The sequence below is a fragment of the Balaenoptera physalus genome, assembly GCF_965194825.1.
Source record: "Balaenoptera physalus genome assembly, chromosome: 11".
NCBI classification, from domain to species: domain Eukaryota; kingdom Metazoa; phylum Chordata; class Mammalia; order Artiodactyla; family Balaenopteridae; genus Balaenoptera; species Balaenoptera physalus.
This window is the reverse complement of record NC_138896.1, coordinates 106528454-106542498: the sequence shown is the minus strand read 5'-3', so window position 1 is coordinate 106542498 and position 14045 is coordinate 106528454. Positions and strand designations below refer to the sequence as shown.

The 14045-nt window shown below is 38.4% G+C and overlaps 1 protein-coding gene and 1 long non-coding RNA gene across 12 annotated transcripts in view; one reads left to right on the top strand and one right to left on the bottom strand.

Annotated features, from left to right (window-relative positions):
• TMCC1 (transmembrane and coiled-coil domain family 1) overlaps positions 1 to 14045 on the top strand; it is a 220624-nt gene that overhangs the window by 102762 nt on the left and 103817 nt on the right. The window contains exon 1 of one of the 11 annotated variants that reach the window (XM_082413481.1): positions 11774 to 11915. The exons of the other annotated variants lie outside the window; for them this stretch is intronic. Coding sequence (XP_082269607.1) covers positions 11877 to 11915 — 39 coding nt within the window. The 5' untranslated portion in view covers positions 11774 to 11876. Of the gene's footprint in view, positions 1 to 11773; positions 11916 to 14045 lie in introns of those variants that run through there. 11 annotated transcript variants of the gene reach the window in all.
• On the bottom strand, positions 10167 to 11481 carry LOC309638040. Its single transcript, XR_014250968.1, has 2 exons — positions 11342 to 11481; positions 10167 to 10543 (listed from the first exon to the last, which is right to left on the bottom strand). It is a non-coding gene; the product is annotated as an uncharacterized lncRNA (long non-coding RNA).

Genomic DNA, 14045 nt, shown 5'->3' with positions numbered 1-14045 from the left:
AAAAAATTTGTGGTAAAAGCACATAACAAAATTTACTATTTAACTGTACAATTTAGTAGTGTTAAATATATTCACTTTGTTGTGAAATAGGTCTCCAAACCATTTCATCTTGCAAATCTGAAAATCTATACCCATTTAAAAACTCTTCCTTTCTTCCCTCCCCTCAGCCACTGGTATCCACAATTCTACTTTGTGTTTGAATTTGACTACTCTAGGTACCTCATATAAGTGGAATCATACAGTATTTGTCTTTTTCTGACTGGCTTATTTCACTTAACATAATGTCCTCAAGGTTCATCCATCTTGTAGCATGTTACAGGATTTTCTTCCTTTTAAAAACTGAATATTATTCTCTTGTGTGTATAGACCACATTTTGTTTATCCATTTATCTGTTGGATATTTGGTTTGCTTCCACCTCTTGGCTATTGTGAATAGTGCTGCTATAAACATGGGTGTACAAATACCGTTTTGAGACCCTGCTTTCAATTCGTTTGCATATATACCCAGAAGTGGGATTGCTGGATCATATGTTAATTCTACTTTTAATTTTTTGAGGAACTGCCATACCACTTTTCCACAGCAGTTGTACTGTTTTGTATTTTACATCAGTATGGAAGGGTTCCAATTTCTCCACGTCCTTGCGAACGCTTGTTTTCTGTTTTTTTGTTGTTGTTGTTAGTTGCCATCCTAACAGGTATGAAGCAATATCTCATTGTGGTTTTGATTTGCATTTCCCTGATGATTAGTGATGTTGAGCATCTTTTCATATGCTTGTTGGCTGTCTTTTGTCATCTTTGGAGAAATGTCAGTTCACATCCTTTGCCCATTTTTTCATCAGTTTGATTTTCTGTTGTTGAGTTGTATGAGTTCTTTATATATTTTGGATATTAAGCCGTTTTCAGATATATGACTTACAAATATTTTCTCCCATTCAGTAGGTTGTCTTTTCATTTTGTTGATGGTCTCCTTTGCTTTGCAGAAGCTTATTAGTTTGATGTATTCCCACCTGCTTATTTTTACTTTTGTTGCCTTTGCTTTTGGTGTCAAATCCAAAAACTCATTGCCAAGACTGATGTCATGGAGCTTACTGCTTATATTTTCTTCTAGGTGTTTTATGGTTTCAGGTCTTACATTCAAGTCTTTAATCCATTTTGGGTTAATTTTTGTGTTAGTGGTCCCGTTTTATTCTTTTGCATGTGACTGTCCAGTTTTTGCAATACCATGTATTGAAGTGACTGTTATGACAGTTATTTAAAATTCTTTGTCAGGCAAGTCATAGATCTGTTTCTTTAGAGTCGGTTTCTGGAGTTTAATTTTGTTCCTTTAATTAGGCCCTACCTCCCTGTTTCTTTATATGCTTTGTGGTTTTTTGCTTGGGCATTTGAAAAAAACAGTCACCTACCCCCTGCCTTTGCATACTGGATTCCTTCTAGGACCTCTCAAGCCTTTTCTGATCTTAGCTCCCTCTGGGATTTGCCTACAGAACTGCAGTTGTAAGGTGCTTTTTGCATCTTGTTTACAGTGTCTTGCAACTCTGGTTCCTATTCTCTTAGGGCTCTGAGTTGCCTAAGACAGAAGCCAGTCCCTCAGGCAGTTCCCAGACAAGCCAGAATTGGATGTATTGTCTGTTTTGTTTGTGTTCCCAAGGGAAGAGCCTGGCATGAGGGGTTTCTTCCTGGTTGCTCCACACTATGCTCTGCAGGGGAAGCGGCATGAATGGGATGCCAAACATCACAAATTTTCCTACCCCTTTCATTGGAATCTTGTGTTGGGTTTACAATAGCCCAGCTGCTATAGCTTCTTAACTGTTCTCTAGAGTTTTTGCAGTGATATTCTGGTCTGTCTTTTGTTGTTAACTCAGTGTCTCCGTAGGGGAAGGAGGGCCTGTATTTTCCTAGTCTGCCATTTTGCTGACATCACTCTCCCTAGTATCATTTTTTGAAGTATAAATTCTGCTAGATAATGTGTCTCTTTATAAGACATGTAGGCAAAAGGGAATCAAAGATGTAATATTTTGGACTTGAGTAAGGTGATTTGTTCTTTGTGAGGTTCATGTCTGTAAATGGAGAAGATGAAATCTAAAGCAGTGATATCCTATGTAATGTTTTATTTTGGAATAAAGAAATAAGGTAATCCTATCAGATAAGACCATGTTTTCTTTTATGGTTTTCAGGGCATTTGACAAATATTTAATTGAATGTCTACTATGTGTAAGGTTCTATGCAACTGGGATACAGAAAGTATGAGATGTAATCCTTCAAGGTGCTCATTTTTAATTTGATGAAAGACAACCTTAATGCAGAAAAAACTAACAGTACAAGATCTGCATACCAAATATAAAAGTACAAGAACTATCACTGTGAGCTATGCAGAAGCAGAAGTGACAGTGAACTGAAGTGAACAGGAATGGCTTCCAAAAAAATGGACCTTCAGTAGGTAGGATCTTATCTTAGTGTCTATCCTGGAGGGAAAAAAAAAAATCACACATCCCAAAGCAGGCATGTATAGGCAGTATGTAGTACTAGCAGAAATGTAGAAATAATCTAAATGGTCATAAGAAAATGGATAGGGCTTCTCTGGTGGCGCAGTGGTTAAGAATCCACCTGCCAATACAGGGGACATGGGTTTGAGCCCTGGTCCGGGAAGATCTCACATGCCGCAGAGCAACTAAGTCCGTGTGCCACAACTACTGAGCCCGCGCGCCTAGAGCCCATGCTCTGCAACAAGAGAAGCCACTGCGATGAGAAGCCCTCGCACTGCAACAAAGAGTAGCCCCTGCTCGCCACAACTAGAGAAAGCCTACCCGCAGCAACAAAGACCCAACGCAGCCATTAATTAATTAATTTAAAAAGAGGATGGATAAATAAACTGTTCTGTCTATACTGTGGAATGCTGTGTAGCAATTAGATAGTGGAGATCCATATGTACTGACGAAATTTTCTAAGTTAATTGAGTTTTTAAAAACAGATATCTTAGCTTATTTGCGTTGCTGTAACCAAGTACCACAGACTGAGACGTTTATAAACACAATAATTTATTTCTCACAGTTCCAGAGGCTAGACATTCGAGATCTGGGTGCCAGTGTGGTTGGGTGAGGGCCCTTTTCTGGGTCTCAGACTTCTTTTTGTATCCTCACATGTTGGAAGGGACTAGGGAGCTCTGGGGTGTCTTTTATAAGAGCACTAGTCCCACATGGCGACTGTAGCACCTCTCAAAGGTCCTACCTCCTAGTAGTATCACACTGGGTTTTAGGATTTCAACATAAGAATTTTGGGTGGACACAAACATTCAGACCACAGCAAAGGAGGTTTCAAATAATATGTATGGTATGATATTAGTTGGGTTAAAAAACAAACCAAGCTAAAAACAAACCTACAAATAATACTGTGTACTTTTATAAGTAAATAATATATAAATTCATACTAAAGGAAGGTTAAACTGATAACAGTGGTTACAACAATTAAGCATTTATAAATTACTTGTATAATTAAAAATAAAGAAAAGGCCCAGATGAAAATTTATCTAAACACAATTAGTGGTTACTTCTGTATGGTGAGATTATTAACAAATTTTCTTTATATTTTACTGTATTTTCTGAATTTTTACAGGAAACATTTTATTGGAAAATGTTAAATTATAAAGAATCATAAGTGGGAGATAAGTAATTGACAAATAGTTAATAAAATTAATTTTCACAAAGTGGAATAGAAGAACGAGTAGAATTAGGTGGAAAAATCAGGGAGTTTATGGGTAAGGGAGATGGTTGAGGGAGAGAGAGGGAAATCCAGAATGTCTTAGAAACTTTTAAAGTTTTATAGAGTCATTATATTTTTAAGCCATTCATTCAGTAAGTATTTAATAAATATTTGGCCTAGTAGGTGCCAGAATCCCTGCCCCTAAGGAGCTTATGTTTTGATGAAGGGGATGCAGACAAGGAAATTACAGTGTATTAAGGAAGAATCAATTAGTAAGGTGGAGAAAGAGGTCGTTGAGGGTTGATAGAGAAGGTTTTCCTGAAGGAGCAGAAGTCTAAGCTGAGATTTGGAGTTAAGTTGAAAGTAATGTGAGATGTCTGGAGAGGGAAAGCAGGGACCAGCACAGGAAACACCTTGTAAACCGTTTTAAGAACTTGATTTTATAGTGTTTAAGTATTTCAAATACATAATCTTGCTGGGTGTTCTTTGCATCGTAGCAAACAATAATCATGTTGGTTGTTTGGTACTTAGTAGGCACATTATAAACTCTTCCTCCCTCCCTCTCTTCTCCCTTTACTTTTCTCCCCCTTGTATGCATTCAGTGCAGGTGATGCACAGCATGGGTTTCTGGGGGGAGAAATAAACGCAAATTCTAAAACATTGCTGATGTAATAAAAGGAGGCAACCTTAATTTAGCATATTTAAAAGAGCCATGTCCAGTTCATCAAAATAAAAATGTTAATTTGATATGGTTGGCTGCTGTTTAAATCAGCCATTACAATGAGTTATGGAATTGAATACAATTAGGTGTTCAAAAAAATTTTTTTTAATTTATTTTATTTTTGGCTGTGGTAGGTCTTCATTGCTTCACGCTGGCTTTTCTCTAGGTGCGGAGAGCGGGGGCTACTCTTCGTTGCGGTGCACGGACTTATCATTGCGGTGGCTTCTCTTGTTGCGGAGCACAGGCTCTAGGCGCGTGGGCTTCAGCAGTTGTGGCTCGCGGGCTCTAGAGCGCAGGGTCAGTAGTTGTGGCGCACAGGCTTAGTTGCTCCGCGGCATGTGGGATCTTACCGGACCAGGGCTCAAACCCGTGTCCCCTGCATTGGCAGGCGGATTCTTAACCACTGTACCACCAGGGAAGCCCAGGTGTTCAAATTTTTTTAATCATCAATATCTTTTAACATCTTACTACTTAATAAATTATACTACTTTCAGGGTTATTTATATTGACAGTGGCTTGGACTTTTGTAAATAACTTCACAAGTTACTTAATCTGTTCTTGGGTAGATAAAATATGGTATCTTATTGTTATCTATTGTGGGATTCCCAAAAGAAATTTATTTCTTCAAGACAGAATGCTCATATCATTCAAGGGGCCTGAATTGCCATAGGGAATCCTGAAACTGGAGATGTTATTTACTAAACTTTTTGAAAATAGATTTTTCTCTCTCTTTGCTTTAAAGACAGACAATAACTGAAACAATCGTAACTTCTGTAAAGAAAGAACCTATCACATTATTATTCGTTAATGATGGGCTATACCCGTTTGGGCAGTTTATAGCAAAATAGTTAACAAACATGTGCAATTTAGAAAGAAGGAATAAATGAATTTTTTTATAATCTACATTCCCATTCCACAAAGAAAAAATATTCTGAAAAATATTCAGGCTTACAACATGTTGCCTTGTTAGTGTGGAAAAACTAAATTTTACTTATCACTTGATTTGCGCCTCTGTGTCTTTAACTTGTGTTTTTTGTACTCCCTGGAATGCCCTTCCCCTTTTTTGTCCATTTGCAGAATTTCTATCCAGCCTTAAAGACTCCAACTTTAAGATTTTTTCTTGTCCCACAGAAAGTTCATCTTTCCCTCCTTTGTGCCACCACTGTAACTGTATTATAGCACAAGAACTTTATCACACAACGTATTTACCATTTTGTTCCACTACCTTCTGCCATTTCTTAGGGAACTTCATAATTCCGTCTTACCAAAACTTTTTATCGTTTTGAGCAAAGAACTGTTCCAGGTGCCTTTTACAGTCTTTCAGGGAATTGAAATTTTTTCCATTAAGAGAATTTTGTAAAAAACAAAATAAATGGAAATCCAAAGGTGCAATGTCTGGTGAATGTGACAGATGAATCAGAACTTCCCAGCCAAGCTATAACAGTTTTTGCCTGGTCATCAAAGAAACATGCGGTCTTGCGTTACCCTGATGGAAGATTATGAGTTTTCTGTTGACTAATTCCGGATGCGTTTTGTGGAGTGCTGCTTTCAGTTGGTCTAATTGGGAGCAGTACTTGCTGGAATTAATCATTTGGTTTTCCGGAAGGAGCTCATAATAGAGGACTCCCTTCCAATCCCACCATATATACAACATCACCTTCTTTGGATGAAGACCGGCCTTTGGTGTGGTTGGTGGTGGTTCATTTCACTTGCCCCACGATCTCTTCCGTCCCACATTATTGTACAATATCCACTTTTCATTGCCTGTCACAATTTGTTTTAAAAATGAAACGTTTTCGTTACGTTTCAGTAGAGAATCACATGCGGAAATACCATCAAGAAGGTTTTTTTCACTTATGTGGAACCCAAACGTCAAATCGATTTACATAATCAAGCTGGTGCAAATGATTTTCAGCACTTGATTTGGATATTTTGAGTATGTCGGCTATCTCCCCTGTGGTATGATGTTGATCTCAATTAATGTCTCGATTTGATTGCTGTCAACTTCAACTGGTCTACCTGACCATGGAGTATTGTCCAGCAAGAAAATCTCCAGCATGAAACTTCAGAAACCACTCTTGACACATTCAGTCACAGCACCTTCTCCATACACTGCACAAATCTTTTTTTGTGTGTTTCAGTTGAGGTTTTACCTTTCTTGAAATAATAAAGCATAATATGCCGAAAATGTTGCTTTTTTTCTTCCATCTTCAGTATTAAAATGGCTACACAAAAATTCACCAATTTTGATGAGTTGTTTTTTTTTTTAATGCATGCTGATATGACAGCTGTCACAATACAGTCTAACAAAATTGTTTCGAATGAAGTTAAAGCCAACTAAGTGCTACTAGAGCCATCTTACGGAAAAAACCGAATGAACTTTTTGGGCTAACCCAGTAAGAGGAAGCATGATGTAATGGGAAAAGCAGTGTAGTGAAATCTGGGTATTTGGGGTTCTAGTCCCAATTCTAATACCAATTTTGTGATTTGGGGCAAGTTTGAAAATCTCTTTGAACTTTAGTTTCCTTCTCTGTAAAAGTGTAACTTGTAATACATGATGTTCAATAGTAAATACAAAACTTTAATATCAGTTTATTTTTAAAATGTGTTTACAGGGAATTTTAAGAATTAAGCTGGTGTAAAGGGAGGGACACGTGTTGTGAATATAGAAACCAGCTAAATTGGGATAATTACTTAAATTTCATAAGTTTTCATCCAAGGTGTTTCTGAATTTTTTTTTCAGTAGTAACAGTACAGTCTTAGTTTTGTCAAACAAACAGGCATGAATATGTTTATACATGTGCAGGAAAACATACAGTTCAATAAGTTTTAATATTATGCTCAGTGTGGAGTTGTATATGATGGATAAAACAAGGAGAATAAAATAATTTTCTTTTCTTTTTTTTTTTCTATAATGGTAATGAAGAAAAATTAAAACAAAATAAAAGACCATTTTATAAAGACCATTTGTGGCTTTGGAAGTAGATTATCTTATGACATACAGTAAGGAAAATGTAAGGAACAGGCTTTTTTTTTTCTTTCTGTTTCCCAGTTTTACTAAGAACTGTTACCGATGGGGCAAAGCAGAAAACAAGATGGCTTAGTGATTGATGATGATCAGCTCTTTTTCAGTCATGACAGTAACAAGGGTTCTTTTTTTTTTTTCTATTGAAGTATACTTGATGTACAGTAATATTACATAAGTCACAGGTGTATAATATAGTGATTCACAATTTTTAAAGGTTATACTCCATTTATAGTTATTATAAAATATCTACCCCTATATTGCCCTTCACCCCTTCCCTCTCCCCACTGGTAACCACTAGTTTGTTCTCCATATCTGTGAGTCTGCTTCTTTTTTGTTATATTCACTAGTTTGTTGTATTTTTTTAGATTCTAAATATAAGTGATATCATACAGTATTTGTCTTTCTCTGAATTATTTCACTTAGCATTAATAGCCGCTGGGTCCATCCATGTTGCTGTAAATGGCAAGATTTCGTTCTTTTTTATGGCTGAGTAGTTTTCCATTATATATAATACTACTCAGCTGTAAAAAAGAATGAGATATATATATTTGCCTCATCTTCTTTATCCATTCATCTGTTGATGGACACTTAGGTTGCTTCTGTATCTTGGGAATTGTAGATAATGCTGCTATGAACATTGGGGTGCATATATCTTTTCCAATTAGTGTTTTTTGGGTTTTTTTGGGTATATACCCAGGAGTGGAATTGCTGGGTCATATGGTAGTTCTTTTTTTAGTTTTTTTTTAACATGGTAGCTGTTATTTATTATTATTACTTACTTTAGTCTTTTGAGAAACCTCCATACTGTTTTCCACAGTGGCTGCACCAATTTACATTCCCACAGACAGTGTATGAGAGTTCCCTTTTCCAAGAGTTCTTAATACAGCGTCTATCAACAAGCTTTAGTGGAATCCATGAACCATTTGGAATGGTATCAAAAACACTGAGTATGTCCATGAGTATGTCCATTCATGCATTTCCTGTATGTCACTCCAGTGACTGAGTCCATAGGTTTTAACAGATTCACAAAGAGTACATGATACAAAAAGTATGAAGAACACTATGGACAGTTCTTATCTGCTTCTGCATAGAGTGTAAGAAGATGTGGGGCTTCCCTGGTGGCGCAGTGATTGGGAATCTGCCTGCCAGTGCAGGGCACACAGGTTCAAGCCCTGGTCCGGGAAGATCCCACATGCTGCGGAACAACTAAGCCCGTGTGCCACAACTACTGGAGCCCATGTGCCCAGAGCCCGTGCTCCATAACAAGAGAAGCCAGCGCGATGAGGCCTGTGCACCACAACGAAGAGTAGCCCCCGCTCACCGCAACTAGAGAAAGCCCGCACGCAGCCAACAAAGACCCAACGCAGCCAAAAATAAATAAATTAAATAAATAAATTTATTTTAAAAAAAAGAAAAGAAAAAAAAGAAGATGTGGATTTTTAGTCACAGACTACTGAAAATGGCATTGTATATTTGGGTCCTGGAGTAATAGGGAATGTTACAGGGCTGTTGATTTTTCTCTCGGTTATGCATTTTTATGTTTCCTGTTATTATTTTGTAACCTTTGATCTTGGTCTGCTATTCTCATCCAAAAAGATGCCAGACTCCTCAAAATAGATGAAATTTAGAGATTCTAATCTTTCCCCTAACAGCTCAATTTATTGAGTATCTTTTCAGTTTTTTGTTTTATCAAGGAATGAATTGGATTCATGTGTTTGAATTACTTGTAACAGGTTTTATTGCATTTAAACAATTCAAGTTTTATCTTTATTTTAATAGGCAAAAACTGAGTAGGTTCCTCCTAGAATGAAGACACCATCCTTTTAAGTCTTCTTATGTGTATCTGGCACTTTGAGGATTTATACCCTGTTCAGTTATGATTGATATTTAATGAGTACTTGAGTCTGTAGACTTTTGACATTTTTTTTCTAATTCCTTTTCCTCTTTCCTTTTTTTTTTTTTTTTTTTTTTTGGTGGGGGTAGGGTTAGAAAGAATCTTACAGCAATGATCTGGGATTCTGGTTGCTTGTATCAGAAACACCTCATGTTTATGTTTAAAGACACTATGTCTTGGGAATTCCCTGGCAGTCCAGTGGTTAGGACTCCACGCTTTCACTGCCAAGGGTGTGGGTTCAGTCCCTGGTTGGGGAACTAAGATCATGCAAGCCGAAAGCATCTCATTAATTCTTCTGCATTCCCAGGAGAAGTTTTCTGAATACTTGGTTTCTTTCTTTGTAGGAGAAAAACAGAGGTACTGGTACTCTTACCATTAAAAAGAAAACACACAGAATTCAAGTTCTCTATCAATCTACTTTCCACTTCGAATTAAATTTCAATCAGTTAGTTTAACTGTTAGGTTACATTGCATACTCTGAACCCAGATATGAAGGAGTCTTCACTTTCATTCAGACCTGTTCATCTAATAGTTTTTGTAAGCTTTGGAATCTCACAAAGTTTAGTTAAATATGTGCAATTCTTTTCCATTTAAAGTTTTTTGGAATAAAAATTTCATATATGCGTTTTGGTTAGAGTAATTTTTTGGAGCCTTGGCATCCTGCTATTTGTTTGAATTTGGTACCTCTTTTCTCTTCCTAAGGTACTGTGAAATGTGTGTGTCATATTTTAGGTGAATTTTTTAAACTTGTGCATCATATTTGGTGATAATTGGAAACAGTAGTGTGTGATATGGGCATAGTTGAGAATAACCATCGCTCAAAGATCTTTTTTTTAAATTTTATTTATTGATTTATTTAATTTTGGCTGCATTGGGTCTTCGTTGCTGCACGCAGGCTTTCTCCAGTTGCGACGAGCAGGGGTTACTCTGCGTAGTGGTGCGTAGGCTTCTCATTGTGGTGGCTTCTCTTTGTTGCAGAGCACTGGCTCTAGCCGTGCGGGCTTCAGTAGTTTTGGCTCATGGGCTCTCGAGTGCAGGCTCAGTAGTTGTGGTGCACAGGCTTAGTTGCTCCATGGCATGCGGGATCTTCACGGACCAGGGCTCGAACCCATGTCCCCTGCATTGGCAGGCAGATTCTTAACCACTGCGCCACCAGGGAAGCCCCAAGACCTATCTTTTCAAATCCATTTTTCATTTTTCTCACCTGAAGAAAAAATTTAGTAGCACTATATGGTTTACTCATAATATTGAGATTTTAGAGAGAAGATCCCTGCTTTACTTATCTGAGTTGGATATTAATACATATTTCACAGGGTTGTTTGAGAAATCAGTGGGATGAAAGATGTTAAGTACTCAACACAACAACTGCATATAGTAGGTTCACTTCAAAAAGGCTGTATGTAGCCTAACACGTCGTCATGCTCACAGAGAATTGAGAGTCACTGGAGCAGGAAAAAATATATGCCAAAAAGTTCTGCCTTGGTCAGTTATTAAATTCATTCAGAAGTAATGAAAAATTTGGAGAGGAGCATATAGAGTGGACAGTTTCATTAAAATGAAGCTTTATCCTTAAATTTGCTGTCTGGAAGCAGAATCAAATAGATAGGAAGAGACTAGTAAATGATAACAAAATATTTTTTTATCTTTGGAACTGCCCTCACAATTGACATTTTTTCATACCTTTTTTACCTGCATTAATTCAGTCTGAGCTGTTCCTTTTGTGTGTATATTTTTTAAAGTTACATTGTTCTAATGAGAGAGGGAAAGCATCTCAGGAGGCAGTTTCAATTTGTCTAACTTTCTAAAGAAGTTGAAGTCACCCTCGGAATAGGCGTCTCTGCACCTGACATTCCTGCCCCAGGCCGGCCGGACCCCTCCCTGTGAGTAAGAGGAAAGGCTTGGCCAATTACTTAGACAAAGCCGGACGGCTGCCGAGCCAGCGGGGAGGAGTTTCCTTCTCGGAGTAGGGCTTCGTTCACACGGTTTCGCCCAGCAAGATTACCTGCGGCGGAGGTTGAGTAGGGGTTGTTGACTTTGCCGCGGACCCCCTCCACTGGGAGGGGTCGGGTGGGAGGAATCGTCGCGGTTGCCAGTTTCTCCTGGAGGCAGATGCCTTCTGACCCCAGCGCTCCGGTCCTCCTCCCACACAGACAATCAGGTCAGTCCCCGGAGTCTCAGGTGGCACCACGGCGGCATCCTAGGCTCATGATTTGGTGGAAAGGGAAGGGGTGGTCCTTCTGCCTGGACCCCTCTCGGCTGACTCACAGGAAGTGCTAGCAGAGCCGGGCACTGGGCGCAGCAGCTCCAGGATTCCGCCCTCCCCGCCGCGGCTGCCGCCCTCTCCCTCCTACGTGGGCTTTGCCGTATCTCCCGTAGAACAATGAAGGGCTTCCAAGTTTGCTAAGACTCCCAGGCACATTCTTTGGACTTCTGTGATAGTCTTCAAAATGTTTTGCCACCGACTTTTACAAGAAGCTGTTTTTTAAAAAGCCCTTCCCTTCGTGGATTGCTTTGTCTGAAGATTACTCAGGGTGACCATGGTTCAGCGCTTTAGCCTCAGGAGGCAGCTATCCAAGGTGGGTACCTTGGGTAGCTTTGTGTGTGTGTGTTTAGGGGAAACTCTCAGCAGCTTTGGCATGGTCTCCTTTTTCTCTAGAACTGTTCTGTCAAGCCTGCCTCCTCCGGTGCTAAGGAGGGACAGAGGGAGGAAGCGCCGCCTTTTGTTCTTTCCTCAGACAGACACAAAGGTTTATTAAGGCTGACTGCACTGGAAACCCCAGATTTTGTTCCCCTAAAACTAGAGCTATCATCTGTGAATTTGCAGGAAGTTGTAGTCTGCTTCTCAGTTACAGTTTTCAGAGGGTGTGAGTGAAGGAGAGAATAGTGGGTAAAAAGTGCATGTTTAATTAGCAATTCATGTAGCAGCTTTTGACCAAAATGAGAAAGCTTTATTGGTCCTTGGAATCAGTGCTTTCATACAGAGTTTAATATTAAACTGGGGAAAACTACCATAAAATAGTTCAATAAGCATGACCGGCTTGAAAATGTTAACATGAGTGGTTGTATTAAGAAACTCGCATATTCCTTCATTAAGGAGTGTGTGAAAAGCAGTAACCTGAAGGCTCAGGAATCAATTTTTACAGAGTTGTGCTTCAAAAACAGGTTTCATGTGTGCAGCTTTGGGGGAAAACTTCTTTTAAACTAAGAAAATCAAACTTAAAAAAAAAAAAGAAAGAAAGAAAGCAAGCAAGCCCTCTTAGAAGAGGGGCTGCTGATTTTATGAATCAGCCTTGGCAGTGGACCTCTGTTGAGGCAGTCATTGAGCTCTCTTTTTAAGTGAGTGCAGAAACTACTTTGGAAAGAGATGTGCTGAGAGTTGAGCTTATTTCAAAAACCCATTCTGTTTTTTAAAAGCTCTATTTTTTAAAATGTAGCAGTTGGTGGCTAAATTGTGTCACAGTTCATTCTCTGCAGACAGAAGCTTAAACAAATAGTAAATCAGTAGACATTCTACACTTCCTTGGTTGTTAGTCAGAATTGTTAAGTCCTGAAATGTGTTATTGTCTTAAGGGGAAACCTTTAGTTGCTCACAGGTGACCTCAGTGTAGGATGTGTGCATTCAAGCAAAAATGAGCAAAGCTCTTGCCTTCATCCCCATGTCAAATTTCATCTTTTTTCTTGGATCTCCAAGCCTAACAGGAACTTTTTAGGAGTATTAGAATAAATTTTCCTTGCTTCCCTTCTCCTCATTCCAGGTGTGTGGGTGGGGGTGAGGGGGCTGGGAAGCCTCCACATTTCTCCTAAACAATAAAGAGAGTCATTTTTGTTTCTCCTTCACATGAACCTCTGATCATGTATTTTCAAATATATAGTACAATTAAATGGCGGAAGTTGTGTAGATTGTCAGGGCAGTGACCTTTCTGCATAAGGATGTTTGAAACAACTGAGAGCTAGGTGATAAGTTTCTAAGTAGAAAATAACTGCTTTCTAGGTATTTCTCTCCCAATTATTTTGTGAACTTTTAATATTCTTTTCACTCTGTACTGTATGCATGACCATGCTTTATAGGGGGGGAAAAAACACTTTTAGGGGGATTAGGAGCACATCTTCTCTATAACATGAAGAAATAAAAGGTACAAATTATGTAAAAAGACTCCAAGAGGTAACCTCTTTTAATTCCTTTTTCTAACATCCCTCTCCATTTTAACATGGTTTCTGGGTCCTAAACTGGATGGTCAGGACCAAATCGAAGGAAATTTGTTTTCTATCAGGAGTCCTTAGCATAGTAATGAATTGAAAAAAATTCAGTAATGAATTGAAAAAATAATATTCTTAATTGTTTCAGTCTGTATGGCACTGAAATATGGAGGAGAAACTGAGTAGTTATGTCAAAAAAAATTTTTTAAACTACAGTGAATGCACTGTGCCTCTATTCTGTCTTTTTGGCTAAATCCATGTTACCTGAAAACAGAGGCCCTGTTGTACCCCAGTGCATGGTATTTCTGGCACACGTGGAACACTTAAAGTGAAATTGGTTTTTTTGCAGGTCAAAAACAGTTGAACAATGGCAATTTCATATGATTCCAGCTTTTCGAGCAAGTGTTTTTGCCAATAAGAGATAATCTCCTACAAATGTAGCCTTGTCTTAAGATGATCTCATATTTATAAAGCAATTTCCTATTTTGATGAGAAGAAATACTCATGTG